Source organism: Monomorium pharaonis, chromosome 7 (genome assembly GCF_013373865.1).
Source record: "Monomorium pharaonis isolate MP-MQ-018 chromosome 7, ASM1337386v2, whole genome shotgun sequence".
NCBI classification, from domain to species: domain Eukaryota; kingdom Metazoa; phylum Arthropoda; class Insecta; order Hymenoptera; family Formicidae; genus Monomorium; species Monomorium pharaonis.
The window spans coordinates 20,208,120-20,227,722 of NC_050473.1; the positions used below are offsets into that span (position 1 = coordinate 20,208,120).

The 19,603-nt window shown below is 29.3% G+C and overlaps 1 protein-coding gene across 5 annotated transcripts in view; it reads left to right on the forward strand.

Moving 5' to 3' along the window:
- Positions 1-19,603, forward strand: part of LOC105834973 (neurexin-1) — a 421,734-nt gene that overhangs the window by 254,771 nt on the left and 147,360 nt on the right. For all 5 annotated transcript variants that reach the window (XM_036290354.1, XM_036290356.1, XM_036290358.1 and 2 more), the window contains 3 exons: positions 4,807-4,998; positions 6,995-7,138; positions 7,381-7,598. In XM_036290354.1, the coding sequence (XP_036146247.1) occupies positions 4,807-4,998; positions 6,995-7,138; positions 7,381-7,598 (554 nt within the window). The remainder of the gene's footprint in view (positions 1-4,806; positions 4,999-6,994; positions 7,139-7,380; positions 7,599-19,603) is intronic.

Here is a 19,603-nt window from a genome sequence, read left to right on the forward strand (position 1 = left end):
TTTGTTTATATAGGTCAACAATTAAAGTCGCTAGCCTGCAAGTCTCGAAGCCACTTAAAAAAAAAAGGTTTTCTTATGGTAATTCCTGCACCTTTATTTTTAAATAAAATATTATTACAAAAATTTTTTTTAAGTTTAATATCCATATTAAAAAGTACATGCACTCGTTTTAATATAAAAAATTTTTTTGACATAAAAAAATTGAATATGTACCTCATTTTCATGCCGCTACAGTGATATAACTTCTTAAGAAATATAGTCCTTAATATAGTTCTTAAGAAATACAAAATAATATGTTGGTATTAGTAACTTTCTTCTATATACTTTAAACAAAATAACCAAATTGTGAACTTTTGAAAAAAAACCTTATGGGCACAATGTAATTAATAATAATAAGTGATTAAATTTTATAAGATTATGCTATAAAACTAATATGGCCAAAATAGTGATACCAATACTGTCAATTAAGGAAACTGTGACATTTAATATATACATCAGCCTAATATATTCAATGTTCACGTTTTGTTATTTATACGTCTCGGAATAGAAAAATAATATTCTTAAAATATGAAATGTATCCATCGATGAATTGCCGATTCCTATCGCGGCGTATTTATGCGTACGCAGTAGCAGTTTTTCAAAAAGAGCTATCTCATCGTATATATAAAGTGTCTAACCCGGTCTGGCAGATAAGTGTCCTCGAGCGTGTAACTCTGAATTATGAGTTGCTCGGTCCGCTCAGCTCACCGTTTACGTCGGTGGACCACGATGTCCAGAATTTACTCACCGCACTATGGCTAAGTGATAAAGCACTACGTATGTACGGTCGCAAACACGTGAACGATACCACAAAAACGATAAAAGAATTTCATTGAGACAGTGAAGATTCATATATCCTTCTACATAACGGTAACTTAACTTGCTGAAGATGTCACTGTAGTTCTTATTATTTAACTTATTTTTTAAAAACTGGAAGAGTTAGCAAACTTGAAAAATTTATGTATCAAAAGTAAGAAAAAAGTCTTTAAAAATGATATTATTAACTGACAGATAAAAAAGTAGAAACAGGTAAGAAACTTTTTGGTGTGCAACCCATTATTTCAAGCAAAACATGTAAATCTTAATTTACAATTATTTAAAAAAAATGTATTTTTAAACTATATTTTGTTAATTTAACCAAAGTAATACGAGTTGCGACATTTAAACGGAAAAAAGTTTTATCTGATTTGGTCACAGAATATGTAGCGAAAAGGGTATTCGATAAATCCGGAACAGCTTGCATATCCACGCATATTTTAAACCCAACAAGCATGCACATGCCCGTATCCCCGTAATTGAAATGCCATCGCATTTAGAAAAGAGCGCGTATTATACAACGATGATACACACTTCACTCTTTCAATTACATATTTCAATGGAACAGCTATCTGGCTTGAAAGATCAAATATTTTCTGTTATTCTGTTATATACGAATATGCATATACATGCATATATAATGTTTTTTTTTATAACTTTCCGGAAACATCAACTTTCGTCCAATCCGATTCATTGTCAAAAGCCAAATGCTAATTAACGGACAATAAATTGTTAACCTATCCGCACGGAATAGTGGTAATTTTTTCCCCCTAAAATTCGCCGAGCGAAGGACTAAGTTATCCGTTTGTTTCCGCTTTTCTGTTAATTCTGCCGCTCATCAGCAACTTCTCTATCCCACTACATTTTTATCTCCGTTTTTTTTATGCTGGCAACGCAGACAATTTACCATTGCCAAACACTACTACATGTAAAAATCTAATTCAATATAACTTTATATACGTTTGAAACAATTTTTTGAATTAGGCGAGCGCAAAATTTGATGCTATTTTTAAAAGTACGGTAAATTAGGGTATGATGGAAAATATACATACGGCCGATGGCTATAATTTCTCCAATAATTTCTAAATAATGTGTTTTTGTAATTATTTTCAAAGATAATCGATATTTATTGCAGTTTATGTGCGTATATACTATTCGAAATAACAATATTATAGATATTATATTTTTTACTTTTGACTGCCTGCAAAGTTTTTTATATGTTTATTGAAAATTGCTACAACGTCGAATAAAGTGCAGTAAAATTGTCACAATTAACGTTAAACACATAACGAAGGTACACAGTCAAAAATAAAATGTTAATTTTAACATTTTTTGCATGTCCAAGAAAGTTTACTCCAAATTTTAAGTTAAAATAACTCATTTATCATGTGTTACTTATTAACACATTAGAAGTGTTAAGTAAATAACACAATATTTTACATTTATTAATGTTATTATGATTTTAAATGTAATGTCAAAACAACATACAAATTAGTTAAAAACTACGTGAAAGAGTAGTTACAACAACTCATAAAAATGTTGATTCTTGCGGATTGCGCGGCAATCGTGGCAGGTCCTTGCCCCCGAGTTATCAACGGCCCCGTGCAGCCCGTCACGGTATCGCGTAGCCTGACATACGTCTTGTGGGGGAGCACGAGAATTCGATTCGCGCGGATCGGAACACGTTACCGGCGCGTGCACGATCGACGCGGCGCGATCCGACATATAGAAGCGTGCGCGGCCAATTGCGGCTGCTCCTTGTGGCGTGATCCTGGATCCACCAATACTGAAAGTCCACCCCCGGGGATCACGCCGTCGAGGGATGATCGCCGAGATTAATCAATCGCCGAGATCACCCGAAACGGTCGGGTCCTCGAAAATCAGAACGCGTAATACCGCCATCAAGCGCGAATCGTTTTGTCTCCGAACACGCGAGTCACTAACAGTCTCATAGAATGACGATGGTGTTAATGATATTACACGCAGTATCGGAGGAACCGCGACAGTGTTGAATTGCGTACAAGTTGCAGTGCGAGTCGGAACGAAGTCGTAGTGGCGCTCGATCTCCTCGAGATAGACTCTGCGAAATGAACCACATGTGACGACCAGCTCGAAGGATCGTCATATTCACGTTCGATCTCCTCACGATCGGCTATTTTGTTCACGAGAAAACGCGTCACGTCACGTAGCGGTGGGTAGTGAAAAAAATACCATTTTAAGAAAAAAATGTACACACAAACTTATTTATTATTTTAACTTCAATTATTTGTAATAGAAACATTTAATTTTAGTAAATTTGATTATTTTGTATGTCGAAGTTTACAATTATTTAAAAAGTAACTTTAACTTTTTTTAGAATATTAAATTGACTTTGAGACGTGTAAATTGTTTAAAATGTTTGTGTTAAAATCACTCAAAATAATATTCTATTTCTAAAAAACATATCAAAAATGTTAAATTATGAAGTTGAGATAAATATAACACATAAAAATATTTAAAAAATAACAACATATGAATTGTATGTTAATTTTACATTAAAATAGTAAAATTTTAACGTATGGACGCACAATTTTTTACTGTGTATATATTTTATAAAAAGAGGCGAATTAAGTTGCGCACTTAATTTTTTAAAATTGATATATCATAGATATTTTTTAGGACTAACAATGAGTTGAACAGATGCTAAACTTATATGAACATTTATTATTGAAAATGATTAAAAATAAAATTAAATATGTGATAATATGGGGCAATAAAAAAATTTGTAAAATTATAAGTTTTTTAAATTATTTTATAAATGTTAAATACATAAAATATATACTCAACTGTCTTATAATACTTTTCTCTAAAAGTTGTGAAAGATGGCCAATATTTATGTTTCATTGTTTTGATAATATAAAATTTTCATTAATTTTTTTTCTCTAATGTCAATAGTATTATATGCTTTAAGCTTCAGTAAAGTAAAATAATATGAAATGCTATTAAAAATAATAAAAATGAAAGTATCTTTATTGCATAAAAAAAAAATTATGGTCATTGTACCCGAATTTACCCTAAGATTAATATGTTGATATTATAAAATTAACATGCATTATTCAAACACGTACATACTCGATATAACCTATTTTATTAATTGGTTTATTTGCCACGTTTTATTTATTACACTGCAGATTGCATTGAATTTCGAGGCAAATTATTTCAAATCGCAATAAATTTCTCCATTTATTTTCGTTTCTCCATTTGTACATACATCAAGTTGCCTATCTCTCTTTTCTGCTTTCTTCCTCTTCTCACCGAACATTCCCGAAATAAATTTATAACTTTAGTCAGTGTGTCACCGTTTTCATCTTACCACGACTGGAGCCTGTCGCGGTTAGCCGAATTACACGGACGGTTAATTCGCCGACAAAACTCTCCTTTGAATCGTACCAACGTAACCTGGAGCAATTCCGTCCTCGCGCCCTTGTAAAACCGCAAGCAAATAACACGGATCACTGCCGGGCGTAGAAAAAGATCTTTGGCTTTCGCATGCTCTGCGAAATAATTTGTTTAACTGCGGTACGAAGGAAAACAAAATCTAGATTTGTTGACAGAAATCAAGAGGATATAAGAAAAAGATGAGAGATGTTAAAATTATTAAATTTTAGACTTATAATTTTTTCTGTCTAAACTAGAAAATATTTCATATTTATGGTACAAAATATCGAAAATAAAGTTTAGACCGATGATATCAGGAAACATCGGAAAGCTTCAATTTAGTCGAGGTTCATAAAAGTTTAGAATCGATATTAATCAAACATCGACATCGATGTCACAGCGTATACATTTTTGCAATTTATTAAATCTTAATTGATCTATTGTGCACGCTAAATATGATCGACACGTAGTTTCTTTAATAATTATTAAAAATAGTTTAAACGTATTAATAATACAATCAATATTTGCTGATAGGAGATTCCACGCAATTAGACTTGGATGGCCTGTTGTATATCGGTGGTGTGGGTGCGCCTTTTGCGCCATTGACTGTTCCGCCCGTTTTGTGGACGGGCACCCTTCGTCAGGGCTACGTGGGTTGCATGAGAGATCTCGTCATTAATGGACATCCAATAGACATCGCGGGATATGCACAGCAACAGGATTCAGGTAGCTAAATTAAATTTTAACATTTATCCAGGAGATGATGCAAAATTACTTACGAAGTATTTGTTAAAGAAGAATAACGATTTGTAATTGATTACGAAAAATAGTACGAAGTCTGTGTTTTAATTATAAAAAGATTATATTTTTCTTTCACTAAAATATAATTTTAAATAATGTTTACAACACAGATATTATTTGTTCAGATATTATTTATCGATATTTGATCGCCGTTGCCAATATCATGACTTTACATTAATTTTTAAATTAATATGCATTAATATATGGATTTTGAATAATATTATTTACATTAACAGGTTTCGAGGACAGATAAAATAGATCTGAAATAATGTAATTAAAAGTAACAATCAAACCGTTGTTGTTTGTGTTGAAACCAAATATTATTCTGTCCTACACGGAGATAAACCATGTTTGTTAACTATTTGTTACTGAAAACATCCTGCGGCATGTGGTATTACTAGTATTTATACAGAACGAGTAAAGCATAATTTTTTTATATCGAAAAAATTGGTTGCAATGCCGTCAACGTATGACAGATGTGAGATCTAATTATTATAATTTATTAATTATTACAATTAAATACATACATATCATGATATTTTGTTGCATTTTTCGATTAAATAACAATTAATTAATTAAAAATAATACAAGCAAAACTTTCAATTGCTTTAAGAATTTAGAAAAACATTTTGGCAAAATAATTTCTATATAGAAATTTTGTCTACTTCTATATCAAAACTTTCACATAAACAAAGAATTTCTGAATAAATTACACAAATTTGATTTTTTACTATTTAAATTGCACTTTCTGTTTGATATATGTATAACGTTATAGATAACCGATTATTAATAATTTATTTTCAATTGCTATACTAAAAAAAATATTTATTAATAAAAAATTACTGTATTTTTTATGTGTTTCTTTTAAAAAACATTTTGGATTTCACAAAACATTTATACAATCAAAGAAATATGTTTTTTTTAACATATAAAGTAACATATATAAAGTAACTTTTTCAAATTTGAATCTTTTAATTTAAAAAGAGATTGCTTTGATTTAAAATACAATATAAAAAAATATAAATAAATATAAAATATAAAAGAATAAACAATTATTTTAAAAAAAGAAAATAAACTATTTAATAAAAAAATTATAGTTCAATAAATATTTATATGTTTTAAAAATAAGCAAAAACTAAATACATTATTTTGTAAGTATATAAATAATATACAGAGTAAGAAAACTATAATTTTGTTTAAAAAAATAATTTTTTTATGTAAATAAGATCAAATACTTTGTAATATAAAAAATTGAGCGAACAATACTGAGCATTATTGATAGATGGACAAAGATTATTTCTTATAATTAAAAACAACACAACAGAATAAAAAGACACAGCAAGCTTCTTTAATCATGTTTTTAAGAAATAATAATGATGTTTTAGATTTCAAAATTGGATTCTAAAATAAAAGTAAATAAAGTGTTGTGTTAATACAGTATATTAAAATACTATAGCAACACGAATACGTGTGTCTAAGAGTTTAATAATTGGTTTAAATATTTCTGGTTAAATATTTTTAACATTATATTGATCTGAAAGAATTTGAAAATTATTTAGATTATTAAAATAACATTTTTTTCTCTAAATAACATAAATCTAATTAATTCTAGATATTATTTTTTTCTAAATTTAATAAAAAAGTATTTTAATAAATTAAATATATTTTTTCAAATTTGACATTTGATTTTTTTATTACAATTTTTTGTCAAGCAAATATTTTTTAATTAAAAATTATCTTTAATTAACAAAATTGTAATAATTTGTTTCAAATAAATATTTAATTAGAAGTATACAAATAAATTAATTTTTTAAATCAAATAATATTTTTTAAATAAAAAATTATGTTGCGTAATATACTATTTTGTATTGAATAGATTAATTCTATAATATTTTCCGATGTTTGTGTTTGTATTTTACAGGTGCAGTGAGACCTGCATGCCACATTCAAACCTCGCATTGCCTTTCAAACCCGTGTATGCATCGGGGCACTTGTATCGAAGGATGGAATCGATTTCACTGTGACTGCACTAACACATCTTTTACAGGACCCACTTGTGGCAAAGGTAAAAACATATATTTTTTGTTTATTTTCGTATAAATAACTTTTTCAAGATAGTTCGATGTTTGAAACAAAGGAACCCTTTAATATGTTTATAAATTTTAGGCTTAAGACAAAACTATTATATAATAATCCATCGAGACAGAAACATCTTATGTTAAATCCCAAAATTAAATAAATTTCGCGAGTTTATAATTCATGAATATGTATTTTTAATAATTGACAAGCTATTGTGTCTTATTGCAGATGCATCGACACTGCATCTGAACGGCACGCAACAAATGACGGCATTGATGCCGGATGATTCAAAAACGCAGGCGGAAGAAATTGTCGTGCGATTCAAAACGACGAGACCGCGCGGCCTTCTATTCGCGACTAGTTTCGAAAACAGCGCCGATCGCTTGCAGATTTATTTGGACGAGGGTAAGGCACAGATGCTGATTCACATCGGAGATCGAGAAAAGGTAAGATTGCAGAATATTTAAACGCTCAAATATAGTTTGTGTATTGTCGAAACCTTCCTTACGGACAAGTCTCGGTATTACTTTTTTGGGTAAGGTAAATAATGACACAAATAATATTCGAGCCAAGGGAAAGTTTCTTTATTGCTCGAGGGGAAAAGCCAGATCGGCATAAAAATCTCTTAGATAATGTACAATGTTGTTAATGAGTGAACACGACGAATCGTGACAAATAATTATTTGACTCGCATATGATCTTGATAATCACGTGAGTAATTATTAAACTCGCATATGATCTTGTTGATCACGTGAGTAATTATTCACGGGGCCCCGGACGCTCGAGATATACTCGCGAATGCAAGCTACAACCGCGGGTCGCTCTCTTTGACGGTTAGCTACTTTTATTATGATATCAGAAATCGAGAACAATTAACTCGCTATCTCACACGCACTGACTCTAAGTTACTTTAAAGAAGTGACTAAGAGAAGTAAGTTGTTCCCATTCTACCTTAAATGACTAGGCAACCGTGAACTATCCCTACTCCATCGTGTAAGCGGCCATAGTGACGCTACACCATGCATTGTATTAGCCGATTTGGTGTGTGTGTGTGTGTGTGTGTGTGTGTGTGTGTGTGTGTGTGTGTGTGTGTGTGTGTGTAGTGGAAGGGGTATCAGAATTCTACGGAACACTTTGAAAGATTAGAAAATTAGTTCCACAAGCACTTGTTTTTTTCCTGAATAATACGAGAATATCATTAAATTCGTAAACTTTAAAATTGATTTTGTTCAAATTAATTACACAAAGAGAAAGATTTACTGCAATTATTATAATTTAATTGTAATTTAAAGCTATTTTCACGATGATAATTATATTTACAATTGTTTTAACAATGCACATTATATAGTTATTAGTTAATATCACTATGTAAAGAGTAAATAAATGTTTAAAAAATAGTTATATTTACTACAATTGAGATTAAAATTATTATATTATAACGTTGCCCGCCCCGATGACCTTGGCCTTGACATATGTTGTCAAGGTCATCCTCCTGAATGACCTTGAAAAGATTTTAGTCGTCGCTCGTGATTCGTTCAAAAGTTATTAACAAAAAAAGTTTAAATTCTTAAAGCAATTGAAAGTTTCATAAATACGACATAATTATTCATTATAGGAGTATATCAGATGAGTTTGCAACTTTCCACGTGTAGCGAAGTCCATCTCCCCTGCTTACAGAGCAAAACGACGTCCACGCTTGTACTTTACCACAAGGGTTTGCGATATTAGATTTGTAATTGTGGCCAAATAGCGAATTTAAAATGTTTGGATTAGGTTAGGAAAAAATACGGGGAGGGAGTGCAGGGGGAAGGACGAAGCCCCTCCCCCGTCCACGTGTTTTCTAAGAATAACCCAACCAATTTTATGTCGCTATTTGGATAATGCGAAAACATTGGAAACAAACAGCGTGGATCTTTTGTAGAGATGTATATGTTAATTGTATTTTGGTAAAGCAGCGACTTTCACACGTTGTAAGTAGGAGAAAATGTTAGTGGACGGGAAAAGAATGTCTCATTAAATGGACTTAATTTGAAATTGCATGTCTGCTTTTGTTTCCTTCGTCTACGAATAACTTTGTAATAATGCCCAGTGCAATGAAATAACTTATATTTCCATAATCTATTTCAAGAGTCTTCTTACATTGCGGACATTCAATGGTTTGTCTAAATTATTTTCACAAAGATAACGCACTAATTCTTCGTAATTGTTGGTTAAATGGAGAAACTCGTGGTGTGCATGTTTATATCTTGAGATACTTCTTAATATTGACTATAAGAATTCCTATAGTCTAAGTATGATTCCGTTATTGCCACGTGTTCATATAAATATATACATTTCATAAATACGGTAAAAGTGCTAAATGGGTTTGCGACTTTCCACGCCAAACAAGATCCACACTGTTCGTTTCCAATGTTTTCGCATTATCCTAATAGCGACACAAAATTGGTTGGGTTATTCTTAGAAAACGCGTAGGCGGAGAAGAGGCTTCGCCCGCCCAGTATAGGAGTATATCTGATATACTTCTATACTGAATAATTATGTGTCATATTTATGAAACTTTTTTTGCTAATAACTTTTCAACAAATCACGAGCGACGGCTAAAATCTTTCAAGGTCACTCAGGAGGGTAATCTTGACAACATATGTCAAGGCCAAGGTCATCGGGGCGGGCTATCTACCCCAAGATGGCGCATTTCTCGTCAAAAAGATTCACCTGCTGGATGAATAAAAAGGGCTCGCCAAGAACAGAGAATCAAGTACAATTGCATTCATATATTATAATATTGGACTGATTAGTCCAATAATATACGTACATAAAACCTTTATCGACAATCCTGGAACAATCTATATATGCAATTAAAAAAATTTTTTTCAGCGTTTTTAAAATAATTATTATTTAACATATGATATGTTAAATTAATATATATATAACATGTTAAAATAATATTATGATCATGTTAAATAACATACATAACATGTTATTGTAACACGTTATACATGTGTAAGAGAAGAAGGGCAGGTACAAAAGCAGTATGATGAAAAATAGATAGCCGTTATGAGAGAATACGATAATATGTATATTTGAAGTAAAAGTATAAGAGATTTCGGCGATGTGTCTCGTCTTCGAGTCGGGCGGGAACTGCTTCTTTACTCGCAGTCTTTCATGTTTTTCCCCCATCGCTCCGCATTTTTGCACATTTGCTTTTCGGTTCGATTAGTCTTATAATCTCGTCAAGATTTACATGCATAAACAAGGTGATCGCTGTTATTTCCCTTAACTTAGCCGTTTTGAAAGTCAACAAACACTGAAAGTCGACTTCGATGTAGTACTTACAACTCTATTATATTACTGGTTCGAATAAATATAACGGGCAGCAAAGTATTTCTCTGAGAGGAATGCCGCTCGCACCCTATATATATATACATGTTAAAGAAATTCCGATCCTACATATGTTACATTAACATTATTATAATGTTAAAGTAACATGTTACATGTGTTACTTTGACATAATTTTCTCATTAAATTGTTACATAAAAATTATGTCAAATTATAAAATTTACTTTTATTTTTATGTTAAAATATAACATAATATTTATGTTGCTGTTTAACATATGTTTAATATGTTAAATTAACAGAAAAATTTCTGTGAACCGTTTGGGACATGCAATATCTGTTAAATTTAACACAAATTTTCTTACTGTGTAGATTTCTTTTTCTTGGAATACTACATTTTATTATAAATATTATTTGAATAAATCTTATCACAAATAAGGACACGTTGTTGAAAAGACAAAATATTGAATTTATCTCGGACAAATTCGATCCACTTAATGTCAACGAGCATCAGCTCAGAAGTTAAAGGACCTCGCGTGATCCTTGAGGATTTACATTCCCGAAGCATCCCCGATGTTGAACGTCGTCCCGATATATAGTTGACGTAGATCGTTCTCCCGTTGTGAACGACGTCATGACATTAACTTAATACGTCACTTGCAGCAACATCCGCCAAGTAAACGGCTGGCGGCTCTCATCTCCGCGTAACGGAACATTCTTTCTGACGGAAATGTTGGACGCATAAAGCATATTCCCGGCAATTGCTCCTGAAATAGAGGATAACGCGCAATGGTTTTCACGCTTTGCTAGATTAACTCCTCCTTTTAGCGGGACGTAAGGCAGAAAAGATTTTGTAACTAAATACAACAACACAATAACACGACCTACTTGAGATTTAAGAACTTTCACATTTCTTTAGAATAACATTACACTCAGAAAATAATCTTGCAACTTCAAAATTATATGTGTGTGAAATCTAGCCGAGATAGATAAATACTTAGCAAATATTGTGATATGCATGATTGATAGAAGCAGAATTTTCCAATTCTATACATGACAGCCAAAATTTTAGTTGGTACAAAAATTAACGATACATTTTGGTTGCGATATTAAGAAATCTGTCTATATCAGCAAAAACTTTTTTTGAGTGCACAGTAAAATTTTTTTTATGTGAAATGTATTAAATTTTATTTACATATATTTTACAATCTCGGTCCATCTTAATCTATGAATATAACATAAAATGTATATGTCATAAAGTAATATAAATACTATGTAAAACATTAATATGAAAAATGTAATATTTTGACACAATTTGAAAATAAATTATGAAAGCATTTTTCTTCAGTAAAATTAACATTTATGATATGTTGACAAGCATATATTTATTTATTTATTTTATAATTTTTCTGTTAAAACTACAATATTTTTTAGTTATTTGTTTATTTACTCATAAATTGTGTTATTTTGATATTAAGAAATATGTAATATAAATATATTTAGTACAAAACATTTAAATAACACATATTAAATTAACATTTGGGTATTAAAAAAAAAAAGACCGCAAAAAGGGGTCTAAAATCGCCCGTTTCGTGAATCAAAGTTTGAGTCGATTTCGAATAAATAATTGTACATCATAGAACATCAATTCTCTGAAAATTTCAAATTAAACATATCCTTTATTACTGATATATGAGGTTTAAATTCTACTGAGGTTTAAAGTCACTATACATTAATGAAAGATGCCATTTTTGTCCGTTCAACACAAAATACCTCGAGGTTATTTCTCACATCAAAAATGTTACAGATAAGATTTGTTTACCTGTTAGAAGACTAATTTATAGTGGCCTCAAATCGACATTTGAATCAAAATTGTCAAGGTCATTTAGAGATCAACTTGCGATTTGTAGTAAAATTTTTAACTGATATTGGATACCTATCTCTGCGGTCTCTGAATGAGTATGTGTATATACGGAAGTATTTTATTACTGTTGTCTTATGTCAACATGGTTTTATCTTGCCTTATATTGTATAAATCCGAAAACCTTATAACGATATTACAAATATACATATCATCGATTTCTAAAATGCTGCGATAGAATTTACTGTCATTTTTCTAATATTTTAGTGGTAGTATAGTTTTAAAAAAGCTGCTTTTTTCAAATCGCTGAGAAAAAACAGAAAAACCAGGTCCTTTGGAAAAAATGTTTTTTTGAAAAAAATTATTGTTTGCTCTATACATAAATGCGAACAAAAATGCCTGACTATACTAACCACACTAATTTCGAGAGATTTCTGAGTGTACTATCTTTCCACATGTTTTCATATTGGAAAAAGACACACTCTAAACTAGCGCAGTTAGTGTAGCCAGACGTTATTGTTTGCGAATGTACGTTGCGCAAAGAATACAATAGCATCTCAAATATATCGGTAAGTGATTTATGTTGACTACAAATTAAAACTAATTTTAAAAACTTTTATATATGTATATAAACTTTTAATCACTCTCCTTACACACACACACACACACACACACACACACACACACACACACACACACACACACACACACACACACACACACACAGACACGTATTGCATTTACAATATTAAGTTTATAAAAATATTAATCCTTAGAACTGCGAATTAGATTAAGTTTTTAACAAATTAATAATTTATTTTATTAAAAAATTTTTATAATTTGTTTTAATCTGTTTAAAATGTGTAAATGCTTTTATTTTTATTTTATAAAGTTTTATAATATGCTAAATTATAAGTTAAAGATTTAATTTGAAGATGAAATATATTTTAGTTAAAAAATACATGAATTATTTAAAAATATGTTAATTAAAAAAAAGCCTAAAAAAATTTAATAAATATAATACTTAAAAATTATATAAATAGAATTAAAAAACAATAAGATTAACCAAGTATATTTTTAAAAAGCTTATGTAAACCCTATAAAAATTTATTCAAAAATCATTTTTAAAATGAAAATGTTATCAATGATAAGAGATAATAAAACAAAAAACTTAGCGTGCCCACAGCTCATATTAATTGCATTCTTATATAAACATTTATGAATATCAATAACAGAGTCTTGGAAATACAAAAAAAAAAACGAACCGGGCACGCTAAGTTTTTTGTTTTACTATCTCTTTTACCATTGATAACATTTTTATTTTTTAAATAATTTTTGAATAAATTTTTATAGGATTTTCGTAAGTTTTTCAAAAATATACTTGATTAATCTTATTATTTTTTAATTTTATTTATATAATTTTAAGTTGATGTTTATTAAATTTCTTTAAGTTTTTTTTTTAATATACTTGGCTAATTTTATTGATCTCAAAATTATTTTTGAAAGTACGCGTTTATGTACTTAGTGTATCTCTTTTACTTTTTAAAGATTTTTTTATGGGATTCTACTTTTTTTGTAAAAGTTAAAGAATTATTTATTTTTTTAATTACATCAAGTTTTATTATACATACTTTTAAATGTGTTAATTTTATATGTATGTATATTTTATATGTATATTTTCATAATCTAATATATTTTATTTTATTTGTTCTGCAAAGAATATAAATGTATTTTTAGCATTTCGAGGCCAGTTGCATTTCTCTATACTTAAACCATTCATTAACGCTTTTTTGCGCTTTTAATACATATCATGTTTGCATAATGTACATTGATTATAGTTTCACTGTGCGCGATGAAAAATTGCACTAATAATTTAAATATTTATTTGCATTGACAGATATCTTTGTCGATAGGTATAGTTTTAATATTCAGATTTGTAATTTCCTTATTACAAAATTTGAATAACATCAATTTAAAAATTAAGACTATCATTTTATTTTATTATATCAGTTCTTTCAAGTATAGATTTAGTACCATAATTAGTCCATAATTTTCCTGCGTTAATTTAATGTGAAAAATTATATTGTATTTATTTTTTAAAAGTATATAATTTTTTAAATTGTTTACGTAATAAATGAAGTAGTAATATGTAATTTGTATGAATTTCTATTTTCATATAATTATATTTTTTACATCATAATGTTACATTTATTTGATATATTGTATATATATATATATATATATATATATAATTGTAATTATATTATTGTTATTATGCTCATTTTATATTCGGATTAACAAATATCTTTACCGTAGGTATAGCTTAAACATTCAGAAACTTATACTCGTAATTTTATTAATTTTTTTTAAATAAAATTCTTAACATTTACATATCATGTATATTATTTGTTAATTGTTATTATTTATTTTATTTATTGTAAATTTTATTACATTTTTTTCACGTATCAATATTCACGTATCAATATTCACTTACATTTCGAAATAATTTTATTTTAGTTTTTTTTAAATTGTACGTAGACACATTGTGAAGCTCTTTGAACAACAAACTGGCTTTACGTGTGTACACGTGAATCTGTAGAAAATAATTTAAGTGAGCTTTTTCGCGCAAAAGATCTCAAGATCTCAGAATTGAGTGTATTAATTTTAATTGAACTGGTCGCAATCAAAGGCTTACATCAAAATTATATAATGAAATTACCACTAAATTTTTAATTATAATTTTAGTGTCTGAGATATTTTAACTGAAAGTGAATTTGACAGCTAAATTCCAGGTAAAACTTAGTAGCGCCGTGACATTTACGCAATGAAGATTGCGTCGCGCGGCACATTTTTTTATGTATTTCGAGTCGCGCCGCTACCGCTTGATTTTGTTTTTATTTACTATGATTTGATGTTTTCCTTGTAATTAACATTGTTTTTAATTAAAAAGTTTAAAAACTTTAAAAACAAAATTTGTGACAGACCGACTTTAAATTAACTCTAGTTATTTAGAAATACGAAAATAAATGTAAGTTTTACGAACACATATGCCAATTTTTCCAAACAAATTTTTCTACTTTTGTGAAAAAAAATCTGAAGAAATCCGTGGAAAAATGCAAAAAACAAGTTTTCTTTTCGAGCCTTTATAACTATAAGTGGTAGCTTTTGCACCGAGATATTTTACAGATTGCATAATTTTTATTGAGCTACGAAAAATTGTATACAAAAGTAGTCAAGATGTTTTGGTATTAGAAATAACTTCAAATTTTACACGTTCAACACAAGTATCTTGTGTTGAACGTGTAAAATGGCGTGCCCTTTATTCGTGAATACGAACTTCAATCTTTCTTATCTCAGCAATAAAAGATATGCTCAATTTGATGATATATAATCATTTACCATCAAAATCGGATCAACACTCAAGGTCTATGAAACGGGCAACTTTTGCGGTCATTTTTAAACATAAGGATTGATTTTACACAAAAACAAAATAATTTTTACTGTATTTTAATAAGAATATTACCAACCGGCAAGATAAAAATTTAATACAATAAAGTTATGTAGAATAAGGTATGCAAGTAATTTGAATAACGCACTAAATTCAAGGGTTCTTTTATTTCATCTCGTAAAGTATCTTATTTCAGGTAGATAATAAATTTTCGCAAAATTTTTAAGAATTAGCGAGTTATCTGAAGGTCGCATTTCCGTGCTGCTCCATCGATCGTTTTCCCGGGAGCCAAATGCATTTCTGAATGCATCCTGTAACCTCTCGTTCACACAATTTCCAACACACTACATCCCTGTCTTATACCTGCCATTCCCATATACATGAATATAAGCAATTCTGCAATTGCGACGCTTCTGGCCGAACGAGCAGCAAATCGACCGATTCAATTTCGCAGCTATTTCATTAGACGATGCGTAACTGTGCAATTTATTACCCTTCTTTTCCTCTCTTTTCTTCCATTGACGATTATATACAAGTCTCACAAAATATTACATATTATATTTGCCATTGTTTCGTTTAACAATGAAAGGGTATTTTAAAAAAATTAAACGTACATCTGCATTATTTATAGCCAGGATATACATACAATTAACTCCGGAGTGCTCATACTTTTTTTCATTAACATTATATAAAGGCAATTTTCTCATAAAACGTACTCTGAAAGTTCTGATATTCGTAGAACATATTTTTTTATGTTATATTATTTTAACACAATAAAATGTAAAATATGTGTATTTGATATTAATGAATAAAAAAAAAACATTGTTATAAGAAAAAATATTTTTCTAAGTACAATGTTATTATATTATTTTTACTAAATTGTATAGTAAAATTTTTAATAATTTAAAAAATTGTAGAACAATTTGTGATTCTTTTTTTTAATGATTTTTATTGTTTCAAATAGAATATCAACCTTAGTAGCACAAAACATTGGCGCAATATTGTGAAATAATTGGAAATATTTGGGTATGAATTGTTTCCTAATATAGGTCCAATATTGTAAAGTAGACGCTTGGTTTTATTTACCCAATATTAGTTCAATAATATTGGACTAAAATTAAGGAACAATATTTATCCAATTCCGGAACAACAAATCTGGTAAAAAAAATTGAAAAAATTTGTACTTTTCCGTGGAAATACCTAAATTTACAAATCTAGTGTCGCTTCATTTTTACGATAACCTTGTGTAAGCATGTTACACGTATTCATCCATTGTTTAAGTCTATAATCAGAAAAACGGTTACCATCCAATTGCCAGTCGCCGCCGATAATGCTTTACCTCGAAGTTCCTACGTAAACTAACATCCTGATGATCTATGAGCACTTGATGCTTACGAATACATATTTGTTATAGATGAATTCAATAGATATTGTCAGAGAGATAAATAACATATATGTATAGTTAAACTATATTTATATAAATACGAAAAAAACACGCACGCATGCACACACACACACACACACACACACACACGCGCGCGCGCGCGCGCACACATGCAGCTAATCTGCAATTCACTATAGTCTTGTCTAAAGGAGCCTTTTCACTCTGACGCTTGACGCTCATTTTCAGCATCAAAAGACATCACGTGACTAAAAATGACGAATGGGTACCTTTATTTTTAGTCACGTAATGTCTTTTGACGCTAAAAATGAGCGTCAGCATAAAAAAGCACCTTAATGCACTTCCAATGTAAATGCAATAAATAGTAAGTTATTATACTACAATATTAGTAATATATTTTGACTTATTCACTAGCCAATATTGGTGCTTTTATGGGGACAGCAATATTGACAGTCCATTTGGAGTTGTTCACTAGCCAATATGGGTGTCATCATGTGTACTGCAATATTGGTAATATATTTTGACTTATTCACTAATCAATATGAGTGTCATTATGTTCACTGCAATATTGGCAGTATATATGAAATTATTTAATTGTCAATATTGGTGTCATTATGGATACTGCAATATTGGCAGTGCATTAACATTTGATTAATAACCAATATTCTTTTCACATTGAACAATATTGGCCAAGATTTTCCCAATATAACCATTACTTAGCCAATGTTGACCAATGTATTGCCAATGTACTGTGCTACTAGGGAAATAATAAAAGACGTATGCGATATTTTATGTAAATTTTACAATGCATCATTTTTCTGAATATATTCAATTTGATTTACAAATAAACTTGCTCAACTAGAGACACTTGGATTTATTTCAAATTTGGCACAAATGCAAACCTGTAAAAAATATTTACCATGATTCTCTTTAATTAATACATACTTTTGCCCATAAGTGGTTTTAAAGGCAGTACTTTTATTTTTCACATTTACTTTTATGGGTATAATAATTGTATACAGAAAATAAAGTTTAATATGTAGTATAGGCGTTGTATAGGTTGTTTTTTTTATTGCTGATTACGCATATCTCAGATTTTTAAAATTACTTGCTTAAATAAAAAATGTTAAAAAAATTAATATTTCATCCACCATATTGGATCTGCTATTTTTAATTTTGAAAATCAGCAGATTCGGACTCAGCAATCTCAGAAACCCTTAGAATAGTTTATAGTAGAAACGTACAAAGGATAATTCTCTTTGGCCTGATAGCTCAAGAGTAAGTGTAAGATCAACGTTCCCGTGGCCGGACATGTACCTATATCCGGACACTTACACAAAATTTAATATTATTATTAATCTTAAATACTATAATATTATAATTTAATTGTAATCTTTAAATATTTAAGGTTATAATTAAATTTTATTATTGTTAAAAAGAGAACATTGAACATTTGAGATTAATATTAAGTTTTTGTGTGGAAGTGTCCGGATAGAGATACATGTCCGGTCATTGAGACGTTTACTTTATAGTGATTATAATTTAAAAACTTTTTATTTTTTCAAAAACAACGCATTCAATGAAGAAATTGGCAAGAATACGTTCTTCAAAAAATTTTTTTGTAGAATACAATTTTTTTTAATTCTGGCATTTTTTATATTCTATTCGTCATATTGGATCCGATATTTGGCGGTATCCAAAACATTAAAAAGATGTACAAAACTTATGATTTCAAAATTTTTGCTGCAAATAATCAGGAAAAAATTCATTATTTTAGTTCTTTAACCGCCATATTAGATCCGCTATTATTAAGACTGTAAATTCTAATAAAACATGAACGGTTGAATTCATCCAAAATTTATACTATAAAGGAAAAAAGCTTGACGATGCTTAATTTTCAATTTAATTCAATAAAATTATTAAGAAAAAATCCATATTTTATTGAATTTCTTGCAATTTTTACCATTTTGAAAGATTACAGTGAATTTGGATTCAAAAAAAATTTCTCGTTAAACTTCGACTATTTCGACTTCGAATCCTAATACTTTTTTTAGAGGAAAAAATATCGAAAAAAATTTTTCAATTTTTCGGAATTTTTCCACTTAAAATCCGCCATACTAGTTTCCTGAGACATGAAAATGCAATTTTGACCTTGAAAATCAAAAGAGCATACCCCAAAAATAGTAAAATACGCGGTTTCCCTAGTAGCACAGTACATTGGCAATACATTGGTCAACGTTCGTTAAATATTGATTATATTGGGAAAATCTTGGCCAATATTATCCAATGTGAAAATAATATTGGTTATTAATAAAATGTTAATGCACTATCAATATTTCAATATCCATAATGACACTAGTATTGGCTACTAAACAATTTCATATATACTGTCAATATTGCAGTGAAC